Here is an 11,828-nt window from a genome sequence, read left to right on the forward strand (position 1 = left end):
ACAACTCCACCAGTTTGTGTTTTCTGTGTCAATTAGAGTCATTGATATAAGTATGTACAACTTGCAATGCGAACAAATGGCATGCTTTGGGAACCGCTTGATTAGTTTGCAACAGTGATAGTGGTTTCAAATGCATATGCATTCAGCCTACGCAAATTTTGATAGCTACCTTAATTTCACGGCGTTCTGCTCATCCCATTGCTGCTAGCAGCCCACCAATCCTGTATATCCATAGCAAATGTCTAACCAGGCTCACGCTTTTACGCTACCCGCCGAGAAGTCTCAGAAGCTGCGCTGGTGGCGTCAGTAAGTGGGTTCGATCTAAATGAGGTACAATCCTGACTCCAGCATAGCTAAATATCGCACACAACGGGAGAGCCATCAGCAACTTAGGCTTGCATATATTACAGTTAAAATATTAAAAATAGTTCTCCAAAATAGAGAGTCATCGTGATCATATGATAATGTATTTTCTGTGGTGAATCATCTTTTCAGAGTTCGATTTCACGCTCTCATAACTTTGTATGCATAAGCTTGAAACGCCTGCTTTAAAACGAATCACGTGACGTACTACTGTAACACTTTGTTTACCTCTTTGTTGTGGTCACGTGGGTACTAAAGGCTCCGCCTAAGTAACTCCTTCGACGGCATGATCTCCAGACCATACCAGTAACCCTCCAGCCAATCTGCTCATGAATATTACATTTTCTGCACCAGCGTTATGTCTTCTTTCGCTGAAAAAGAAGCATTACGGCTCTACACTACCGCAAAGTGCCCACATCAAGTTAATGTACATAGTATTGGGAATATTCACGGGATTTTTATTCAAGGGAATGTCCCCAGTCGTAGCCTATTAAAAAGGATATTTTTAAGTCGTACTGGGTCTAAAGATAAAGCTAAGAGGCACAATACATCTACTGACACATAAGTAGCAATTGTGCAGATTTCAAGTACATAAAGTTTCTCCATTGGATATGCATTACTTTGATAGTTTGTTTAATCAATGTTTGGTTACGTGGGAAATTAGGCCTCTTCAAATTGTTCTTTTGCATAACAGCATGGCCTCTGGACAAGGCCAGCGGTCTCAGCTCATTTTTTATGTCCATAATACATTATGTGGCATATCACTCTGACTTCTTACCACTTCAGTAGACTTAAGGGGGCGCCACAGTTTAAGAATTAGTATAAATCCAGTCAAAAACTTAAACGGGCTAAGACATCTACCAGAAGAATATTACAGTCTCCGCTAAGAGTGGTTTATCCCTCGAGATTGGTGAGGCGCGACTTTTTTACTTTGAATTAGCCTTCCTGTACCTCGCTGGGTGGGCTGGCCTTCGGACCATGCCAATAGCCTAAACACCTTCTCTGTGCCGAATACATATATTCCGCTTGAGTATTCTGCCTTCTTTCATCGTCTCTTGGGAGTCTCGAGACGCTACAGTAGCATTTTTTCGTGGGTAATTAAGTAAAATGGCTATCAATTTAGCGGATTCTACGAAGCGGAATAAACGGAGCGTAATTTACTTATGCAACTTTGGGAAAACAGTGCAGTTATTATACTATAATGTATTTAACTAGAGTTTCAAGATGCACAAATATCTTGACTTTGACACACTTCATATGCGCTAAAAACTCTTTAAAATTATATAAATCGCTAAAAAAATTAACAACTGTTTTTGGGTGAAGTTTTTATTTTGTTATTCCTACGTTGCCTAAAAAATTTGCAATCTTAGGTTACATGAATAAGTAGGTCACAGTTGAAGCCGCAAATATTGAGTTGACTGGTTGTGCTAATTAACTTTGGAAAGTTAAAGCAGGTGGTCATCGTTTTGCATGGACAATACCGACAGAGTTCTTGGTGCATTGCGCAATACCTTTCATCATGATCAGTTTAAAAGCAAATTGCAGGAGGATGCCATTCGTTGTATTGTTGAAGGTTCCCACAATGCATTTATTTCCATGCCTACCGGCTCCGGCAAGAGCCTTTGCTACCAGTTGCCAGCAGTTCTCCAGGATGGCTTGTCCATCATCATTTCTCCCCTAATTGCTCTCATTTATGATCAACTTTCACATCTCTCTGAATTAAAAATCCCTGCTGCAACACTTAATTCCAAACAATCTGCGAAGGAGCGAGCAGATATTATGGAAAGGCTGTTGTGTCCATCTGAGTGTTTAGGACGATTGACGCTACCCAAAATTAAGTTGCTGTACATCACACCTGAACAATGTGAGACTGATGGCTTTCGATCCCTTGCAAATAAATTAATCGAGTTACACTCCGTTAAGTATTTTTTCGTCGACGAAGCTCATTGTGTCTCCGAATGGGGTCATGATTTCCGACCTGCCTACCTCAAACTTGGAAATCTAAGATCTACCCTGTTTCCCACGGTGCCTTGTATTGCTCTCACTGCAACGGCTAATTCACGGGTCAAGGCAGACATTATTTCCACCTTGAAATTGAACCCTGAGGCATCACAAGAGGAAAGTTGCCTTCTAATAACAAAATTCAGAGAATTTGTTACTGGCGTTTTTCGTTCAAATTTGTACTACGATGTAATGTTCAGTGACTTGATAAAAACGCCTTATGATGACTTATCCTTATTCATTCGTCAATGTCTTTTTGGTGAAGATCCAGTCAAGAGCCCAGTGGTAATTACTGAAATTTTTAGTATTTTTGTTTTAAGAAAAATTCGAGTGGTATTGTTTACTGTCGAACGCGGGAAGATTGTGAAACGGTTGCCTATCAGTTGTCTCTCCGAGGCATACCATCTCGCGCCTACCATGCTGGTCTGGGAAGCAAGGATCGGACTAGGGTTCAAGAGGAGTGGTTTAAAGGAGACTTTTTAGTTGTGGTGGCCACTATCAGTTTTGGTATGGGAGTGGATAACGCTCATGTCCGGTAGGTCACTTCGATTTCTTTACGCCATCCCTCTTACAGGTGTGTTGTGCACTGGACAGTACCGAAGAGTCTAGCCGCCTATTACCAGGAGTCTGGCAGAGCCGGACGCGATGGTCTTCCTTCCCATTGCCGGATATACTATGCTAAGCAGGAGCGTGACACGGTGGCATTCCTAGTTGGTCAGATGTCCGAGGTGTGCTTCTCATTTGGGCCATTCATGTCTATTCATTCATCTGAGTTATTTCACTGGATTTTTTTGTAGAGAGCTCTTACACAAAAGAAAAAGGAGCATCGTGAGAAAGGCGTACAGGACTTGGCACTCATGATCAACTACGTGGAGAGTGTAAAGTGAGTTTTTTGCGGTTTGCGAAAAGTTTGTGATATATTTCTACTTGATCTATGTTGTATTTCTTCCCGTCCAACTAAGGTGTCGTCACGCTCAATTCGCGGCGTATTTTGGTGATGATATACCTTCCTGCGTCAACCGCTGCGATGTTTGTACCAATCCCACAAAGGTCTCCCATCTTTTGGCTGGTTATAGGCGTGTAATATATGGTTCGTCTTCAAACCTCCATTTATTTTAGCAGCTTGTATATTTTTATTAAATGCATTTTTGACTGTAGTGCTCTGGCTTTAGCAGGTAGTTATTTTTGAAGCTTATCTATTTCAACTTCGCCTTTTTTTCAAAAATGGCTCTTTCTGCTTTTTTGCCCCTTGTGGCATTCGGTCACATCTCTCTGCTCACGTTTCTTGGGATGCGTTCAGTTATTGCACTCCCTGTACACAGTTAAATTTTAATACCCTCATTTCCTAAGTAATGATCTCAAAACTCAAAAATATTTCAAATTCTTCTCTTAGGGAGCTTAGTTAAGGGCGTAGCGGTGGATGAAAATGAGGAGCTGGACACCGATCTGTACAGAATTGGTCCTCGACGGAAAGGCAAAGGTTGGGAAGTCTACGACGTCGACGAAGGACGTTTCGTAGCCAAGGAGGGACGGGACTTTGAGGAGGAGGCTCGGAATCAGCGCACCAAGTTCGTTCTAGAAGAGCTATCCCGCCGCAGAAAGGCTGGCGAGGCAGCTGGCTTGGGGGTATGCCTAAAATTCAGTCAAGCTTTTAAAAGCCGATGTGTATCGTCGTGTTATAGCATGTGAAGCCCCGGTCCTTGGCATCGTGATTCCTCAGTACTTATTCATTAAATATCCGCATAAATACGGTGTACCGGTAATTTCTATCATTACCGCAACTCAATTTGTTGCTGTTATAAGGCCACATTCGGCATGTAGCGTTTTTGAGCATTCAATTAGGTAGATTTATGATGATAAAGGAATACCGGTGCAGAATACTTTTTGTACAAGAAACAGCTCGTCATCTAGAAGTTTTGAAAACTCGGGTGAAGTTTAGGAGATGGTGCAGATGAAGTATTGGAAATATGGCATCTTTATTGACATATTTTGGATATGATACTTTTCAATTCAGCCGAAAACGTTCTGGTTTATGTGTGCTTGGATAAATATCTTGTAGTTTGTAGTGAAAACAAAAAGTAGCGATGCAAGCATTTGGGTCTTTTTTTCGGAAGTCGTAATGCGAGTTTAGAAGGATCGCTATATTGGGTATGCTACAACCATGGTCGCAATATTATTTTTCATTCAGTGCCAATTCTATACTTCTCCTAACTGGATCCGAAACAATTGAATTGACGCACGAGTTTTTCTGAAAGTAGATAGCTTAATGCACGTGGAAAATTGACTGTCGAAGAACATATTTTCAGTGTATCATAAACGCTTCAGGAGCTTGTTTCGTTTGGAGTAGGGAGACATTGGTGCAAGAGGGTGAGCTAACCTAGTCTTTTTGCATATTTCCAAACCTGAAAATTCCACACATCAAAAAGTGTCAGAGAAGTAGAAGTCGAAGTTATTGAATCACTATTGTTTCAATTAATAGGAATGCTCTATTTGAATGCCTTTATTATCCCATCCTCCGAAATGTGAGGATTCGGAAGTAGTATCACTGTTCATTAGACTATAGTCACTTATTGTCAGCGTTGTCAGCCTCTTTGTGATTATCAGTTGAGATCACTTCAAGTGGGATGTCGTTGTATCGTTTATACAGGTACATTTTCGGTAACTTCAACAACATGTTTATTACACTGGCAACGGTGGCTTTTTACGACTTAGGTGCTTCTCTAGGCTCCTGACAAAGTACTTTGTGTAGAAACTGGTATCCAACACATCGATTGGTCGTCTCTGGATTTCCGTGTCGTAGTTATTTAATTTTCAGACCTTTCTCTACCTGGAAATTTGGTGGGACTATGAGGCCTGAATGGGGTTACCAAGTTTTGACTTGTGCTTATACACGAATTTCATTCCCCACTATGCTGGGTCATCATGTATTCGTTCGCACTTATTTCGGCTGTCCTCAGGACTCATTAGCCTCTCAGGGAACTCCTTCGTCTACGCGAGACACCAAGCCCTGCTATCAAACCAACTTGTCACCAAATTTTTTTCCGCAGACCGCTGTGAGCACTGTTCAAGGCAGACCTTAATCCCCTAATTCCATTGCCTCAATAGTAGTTTTTTTGGGGTGAGCAAGCACAGCGACATTTAAAGTACACATGATATTTTTAACAGTACATGCAGCATGAGACACTTCACAACTGCTTGCTGCTTAGGTGGGATTCAAGCCTGCCTAATTTTGAGGTGTATAGCAATGTAGGTATGGCCCAAGGATCTTGACGACTTTAATACCGACAAGCAGAACGCATAGGCCGTTTTTTCCACAATTCTATTCCACTGACATTTTCTATTCGCAGTATTTGAAGGCACGCCTCGTATATTTGATTGCCCTAGTGTGATATCAGTTGCCGACTTTTGTTGACACTCAACTGCTAGTCACTCGCCAGCAAATTTAGGTGTCCTTACACTGAAAACATTCTGCGCCTACTTGATCTTTTAAGCTCAACCAATCCGTTTGCGACACGATTTGGTATAACTACGGTTACAATAAACCAATAAGGAGTACTTGTTAGATCACCAATTCAGGGTGTCACATACTTAACGCTTACAATATATTTGTTACTCAGCCTTATACAACTTTGTTCTTCATCACGTTCGACGCTTAATTCCTTCCAATGCCTAGTCGTTTTCGTAATTCATTTTTACCTTTGACATTGCCGATTAAACTCCTTGGCTCGTGGTATGGATTCCTCTTGTTGCTCTAGTCAACTCTTATTGCCTCGTTTTTAGTTTTCTCCTTTCACCTCAGGTTCCATGGATTTCCGCTGCTGAGGACTCCCTGCTTATCGATCCTGAGAGCAAACTGATCAACGGTTTGACAGGAAAGACTCGAGATCAGACTCTCCAACTCCTCATTACCGCTGTGTGTGGTCACCTGACCAGCACCAGTGATACAGGCTCCGATGTGGATCCGGAGAAGTCGCATCTCAGCAAACTAGCCGCCCAACTAGAGCATCAAATTTTCAAAACCTCGAAGGTTAATGCGATCCCGCAATTGCATCCTACTTAATGTTTGGCAGTAGCAGAAGTTACAGTTTCGAATACTGTAGGTGGCTGGCGTCTACCGCGGACATATGGCGCGTAGGATCAGTCAGGCCCGTAAAGCCGCCTCTCTATCTGCTGTCTACGACGCATTTGCGGAATGGTTGAATGTTCCTGTGACCTCTCTTCATCCCGTTAACTCCAACACCCCCAGTAGTTTCTCCGAAACCTTGACGCTAAAACCTGAAGAGGTCGACGTTAGACCGTCACCGCCCCCACCACTCCTCTCTTCGCCGCCTGCACCGTTGCTGCTGCCCATTGAAGCAAAGTCGGCTAGTCCGCACCCCGGTTCCTTTCTTCCCAAGCCTCAGTCTTTGAGCATTGGTGTCAACACTCAGGACATTCTGGAATCCACTTGCCTTCCGCCCTCCCTCAAAAAGTCCCTTATTGGGGACTCAAGCGACAAACCGAATGAGGAGAATTTGCCTACTATTTTGAGGGTAACTTTTTGACGGTATTCAACCACTTTGTTGAAGCTTGCCTACTGATATCCACTTCGCATCGTCTCCACAGTCTTCCGGGGAATCGACAATGACCTACTTCTGGGAGAAATCAAAACCTACTCCGAGTGCCCAGAAAAGACCACAAATGGAGGATCCGGATGACGACGTATCGGTAGTGAAAGTGATTAAAAAGGAGGGGCCCTCCAAAACTTACTTTCTCCTCCAGGACCCTGCTCCACTTCCGTCGCAGTCATCACAGCCACCGCCACTGTCGGCATCATCACAAAACGTGAGTTGTCATTCCTACACCAGCCCATACTGCAGTTAGACCAATTAATACTGTCGGAAAAGCTGAAGCACTTTAATTTCAACGTATTCGTTGCCAGCATCTGGGAAACAACTGTCCATCATAGCCCAGGTGCTTTACTGTTCTGGTGTGAGGCCAGCTGGTTTTACTCCAATTTTTTTTTCCGTGTAGTTATCTTTCTTTTCACATATTTACGGCGTGAGGGCTCGGCTAATGGAATCAGGGTATCACTCGTGTGTGGCACTGGTGATTAAAATAAGGAAAAAAAGTGTTGCTTCCAGATAACGGCAGTGCCGCTACGAATGCTCTAAAAATTTCAATAAATTGTAGTTCAAGGAGCCTCACAAATCTAATTGTGGTCTTTTTAAATTTAATTTATGCATTTTTTGAGTGGCTTGTCATCCTAAAGAAGTTTTGTGCCATTTCAATTTGGAAGCCAGTTATGGCGCGTTTTACGCAATTTTCTTCACTCCTGCCAACACAGTCTCACAGACACGCATTTGAAGTGGCTCTTAAAATCCGTAAAACAACTTTACTTACCGGATTCTGAGTTCATTGTTTCAAACTAGATATTTCCAAATGGCTTTTAGGTGCCTCCACCTCTTGGACTTATGACGAAGACTGGCACGCCAGTGGTTGAGCCGGTGCCTCCGGCTTTTACTGATTTCTCACCGTACGATTACAGGGTAGGAAGTTTGTTTTTTTTCCACAATTGCTTTTTTCCAATCTAATTTATCGAAAACTTCACGTTCACATGCCATTTCATTTCATTTGTACTTCATTTCACTACAACCTCCGATTTTGTTGCAAAGGTTGAAGAGTAGACACGCTGATTGACGAGGTCTATTGTAGTGGTGCTCGTGTGACCGCTCGAAAATAGTAACGCCTTCTGATGCAATAAGGCATAAACAAAGTTGTTGGTACCATACCCGATCAACTCAAGTGCTTGAAGTGAAAATTTGCGCTCTGTCATGGTAATGGAGATCAGTTTCAACATACTTAAGCTCACTTTGTGCTCGTTGCTCAGCCCTGTCTTATTGATATCACAGAAACTTTCTCTGACTGAATAGATCAAACGCGAGAGGAGAAAATTTGAATTTTGAATATACGTTTCATAAAGCAATTTATCCAGAACATTCTGCAATTGAAAGGAAGTTGTCCATTTTCTTTCTTTTTGCCAAGATTTTAGGACTAGGTGCTGTGTGCTGTATTTACTTACTAAATCACACTGTCATCCTAAATACGGAAAGTATAGGCGGATTTTGCTCTTCCCTACTTATTCTTTCCGTTTGTTCTGCCAGGGCTCTTGCATAGCCGAGAGCTCAAACCATGTTTTCTCTTGCAATCGACGACATGAGAGTAGGACAACATCGCATCGGTTAGAAGGCAGGGAATACGTGAGCATTTTCAGCTAACAACCTTATTTCCTCCTTTTTACATCCCACCGACCCCTATTCCACGCTTTTACAAGTCCGAGGAAACACGGATGAAGACCAGTTTCATCGCCAATGTTGTGGTCCGTTCGCTCTCTCGCTACTACTCTCTGGGTGCCTTCAAGGACAAGGTATGTAACTCATGTATTCTTGAAAAAACGCTCAGCTGGTCTTCGTTTTGTTTCACACCTGACCTCTTATGGTACCTTTAATCTCATTTTCAGTCCTGACTTTCATTTGGTCTGTCTAGTTTTCCTTCAACACAGCGTCGGACATGTGACGCCCAAATTTTCTTACTTGATGAATATATGTCGTCTGTTCTTAATCAATTTGTGATAATTGAATGTGGTGAAACAAAACAGTGACGTATGATGTCCTTGATCTTAGAATAGTTCCACCTTTTCTTTGTTTCTAAGCAATTGTTGTATCGGTTAATTCAATAGCTCAAATGTTGTCATATTATGACACTAAAACGTGGACTGTAAAGGTCAGTTTGTGTCTTAGACTCCGGTGACGAACCTACTGTGACCCCTCTTTGAAGTGTAGATGAGTTAGAATATTGCGTTGTTTATGCAGTATAACGAATCTACGAAGTGCTTGCTCATTGCCATTCATTCGGGTGGTCTTTTGCTCACTTCTGTTTACCGTGGTTTTTTGTTCATAAAGATGCTTTTATCAAGGAATTTACTGTCAAAATGCCCTTTGATGCCCAAATACTCAAAGCTATGCCTGTGATTGGGATATGTGTTTTTTCTTGGGTTACCAAATTTATGTCCTCTATTCGCACTTCTATCTCCCCCGTGCTTTCGTGTCCAATTTTGACTTTCATTTAACCTTCCAGCATCTGTACTCCCATACTCTAGACTTTCCTTTCCGTTTTAAATTGTAATTTTTTAACCAGAAATATCTGTGAAATTCGAATCCGATCGTTGTCGTGGCCAGCAGCATGCAGTGAACTGAATAAGTCAAGTGTCATCTCATTGTCAAAATTGTTTAAAAAGGTGTTATTGTTTAAACGAGCTAGAAATGTAAGACTCCGTGTCATATTTCATATGCTCAGTCATTTCGTAAAGCAGCACTTTGGTGTTGGTTCGGCTACACAAATTGTGAGATCCACCGCCTTCTCCGTTTTCTCCAGGCTACATTCAAGGATGTTGCGCGAGAGTTGACTCGGAGGCTTGTCAAGAGTGGCATTTCGGATGACGAAGGTAAGTATTCTCTTCTTGGGGCCTCTGTTTTGATGTTAAGGCAGCTTCGATACTTTACTTTGATACTGTCGTATGAAAGGGTCTTTTTGATCACTATCGCGTACGTAAGCAGCTTTAAACTTTTGGTAGGAAAACATGGTTAAGTTCCAACACTTTTCTTGCTTTAGAGACTATCGTTTACTCTACTGATGCAATGCTGCTGACACAAGTTATGTAATCTCGACTTCTCAAATGGTTTACCCATGTAATGTGTACTTACTAGTCTGCCTATTCAGTAGTCAACCTTCGTTGACGCTTGAAGCTATTTACGCTACGGCGTTGATTCTAAAACGGGACAGATATCTAAACATAAGAGTAATTTTTTCATCCATTCCTCCATGAATACCCTAAATTTATCCCAAAGAATATACGAAAGATGACCACATATTAGGATGTGTGCTTAAAATATTGGGAAGGTTCATCTTTACAACTACCAAAGGATCAGTCGTTATGCTTAGGTCAATGGAAAATTTCACCCTTGAAATAAGCTGGACATTGGAAAAAAAGTGCTTTTTTTCCGTGAGTGTAGTCCAGAGGGAGATATCTCGGATAACGAATCGACTCGTGGCACCCCATCGACGATTGTCGGGTGATTCGCGGACAAGGCGACCCGTACCCATTTCCCGTCTTGACGATCTTGCCTGGACGGAGGCTCTGAGTGATATCAGGACCAACAGAGTTCAGTCCATTTAAACTCAAATCCACCTACTGACCCAGACTTATCGCTAAATTCGCATATCCTGTACATGCCTCTGTTCATTTTAACGAAGTAAAGCGTCTTTCGTATGACTAAGTTTCGCCGATTTTCGGAAAGGGGGAGACCAATCTTGAGGACTTTGTTAAACGTTTTCGTGTCGGAGACCTAGGTTATTCAGATTCCTGAGTTTCACTTGCTTAAAAATATTGACCTATGGAAAAATCAGGCAAGTGTGATGATCTTGAGCATCAGGGGGTAAAAAGGGTGCCAATTTACTTTCTGGTGATTGAACGCGGACCACAGGCAAGTCAACTACTCTTCCCCGTCTTCGTTTGCACGCTCTGCGCGGCTCTGAGAAATACTCCTAGGTCTTAGTGATTTTTCAGTAGTCTAGCCCTGGTCTCTCGTGACATAAGGCTTTTCCCAGGAATTTTTTGAATGAGGTGGGTTTATCATCGCATGGGATTTTTCCCAAGGACACAGTCCAGAAAGTGAACATGAGGCCGGACTGCTCAGACTTAGTGGTTTGAGGAAATGAGGTATTCCACACACACACACACATACAGTGACCTAGCGGTGGGCTGCCAAGCTTGCACAAGGCTTCAAGAAACTCTAGGACATCATCTTCATCGGTATATTCACCTTTCATCGTTTAGAATTAATCGGATTACTCGTGGTGGTCCTTTTCATTTAACTCTTCATTTGGACGTCCCCATTCAATTCTACGGAGGTTGTGTCAAACTGTACAGTTCTGCCTAAACATAGCCTTTTCCCAGTACATCTTACCTCTTATGCTGCTAGCGGTGGAGACCGCTCCGTACTTTTATACCGGTACTGGAGGCGAGGCTACTTCAGTATCGATCATCTTGTCGATTCCCTTATCGATTTTTGTGGCCCCCATTGATGTACCTCGTTTGCATCTGGTGTGTTCGCCACAGAGACGCTGTTACCTTTCTATGTAGCGTGCAGTTTGATCATTGTGCAGTAAATTTCGGTTGTTTTTTACTTAAAATGCTCAATAAGGATACGATGATCTTGCTTTTCGGTGTTCCCAGGACGAGAAGATTAGTCGACTTGGAGGGTCGGATCGAGAGACGCCTAAGAAAGGTAGATTCAGCAGAAATAATTATCAACATTGCTGACATTTGTAGGGTTCCATTTAGCTAATGATAAGTGGATTTTAGTTAAAAAAAAGGTTTGTGCACATCTGAGGATTGCTGGCAGATACCCTCCCCTTTCCATAGT

At 42.3% G+C, this 11,828-nt stretch overlaps 1 protein-coding gene across 1 annotated transcript; it reads left to right on the plus strand. All coding sequences in view use genetic code 11, as the record gives it.

Moving 5' to 3' along the window:
• Positions 1 to 238: 238 nt before the first annotated feature.
• Positions 239 to 11,487, plus strand: EGR_09766 (ATP-dependent DNA helicase Q5; the record flags this gene model as incomplete). Its single annotated transcript, XM_024499015.1, has 11 exons — positions 239 to 306; positions 2,511 to 2,649; positions 2,685 to 2,899; positions 2,939 to 3,092; positions 3,162 to 3,247; positions 6,145 to 6,391; positions 7,126 to 7,188; positions 7,797 to 7,892; positions 8,618 to 8,770; positions 9,700 to 9,847; positions 11,360 to 11,487. The coding sequence occupies 11 exons, from the start codon at positions 239 to 241 to the stop codon at positions 11,485 to 11,487; spliced, it is 1,497 nt and encodes a 498-aa protein (XP_024346585.1).
• Between the last annotated feature and the right edge of the window lie 341 nt (positions 11,488 to 11,828).

This window comes from Echinococcus granulosus, assembly GCF_000524195.1.
Source record: "Echinococcus granulosus chromosome Unknown EG_S00165, whole genome shotgun sequence".
NCBI lineage: Eukaryota > Metazoa > Platyhelminthes > Cestoda > Cyclophyllidea > Taeniidae > Echinococcus > Echinococcus granulosus.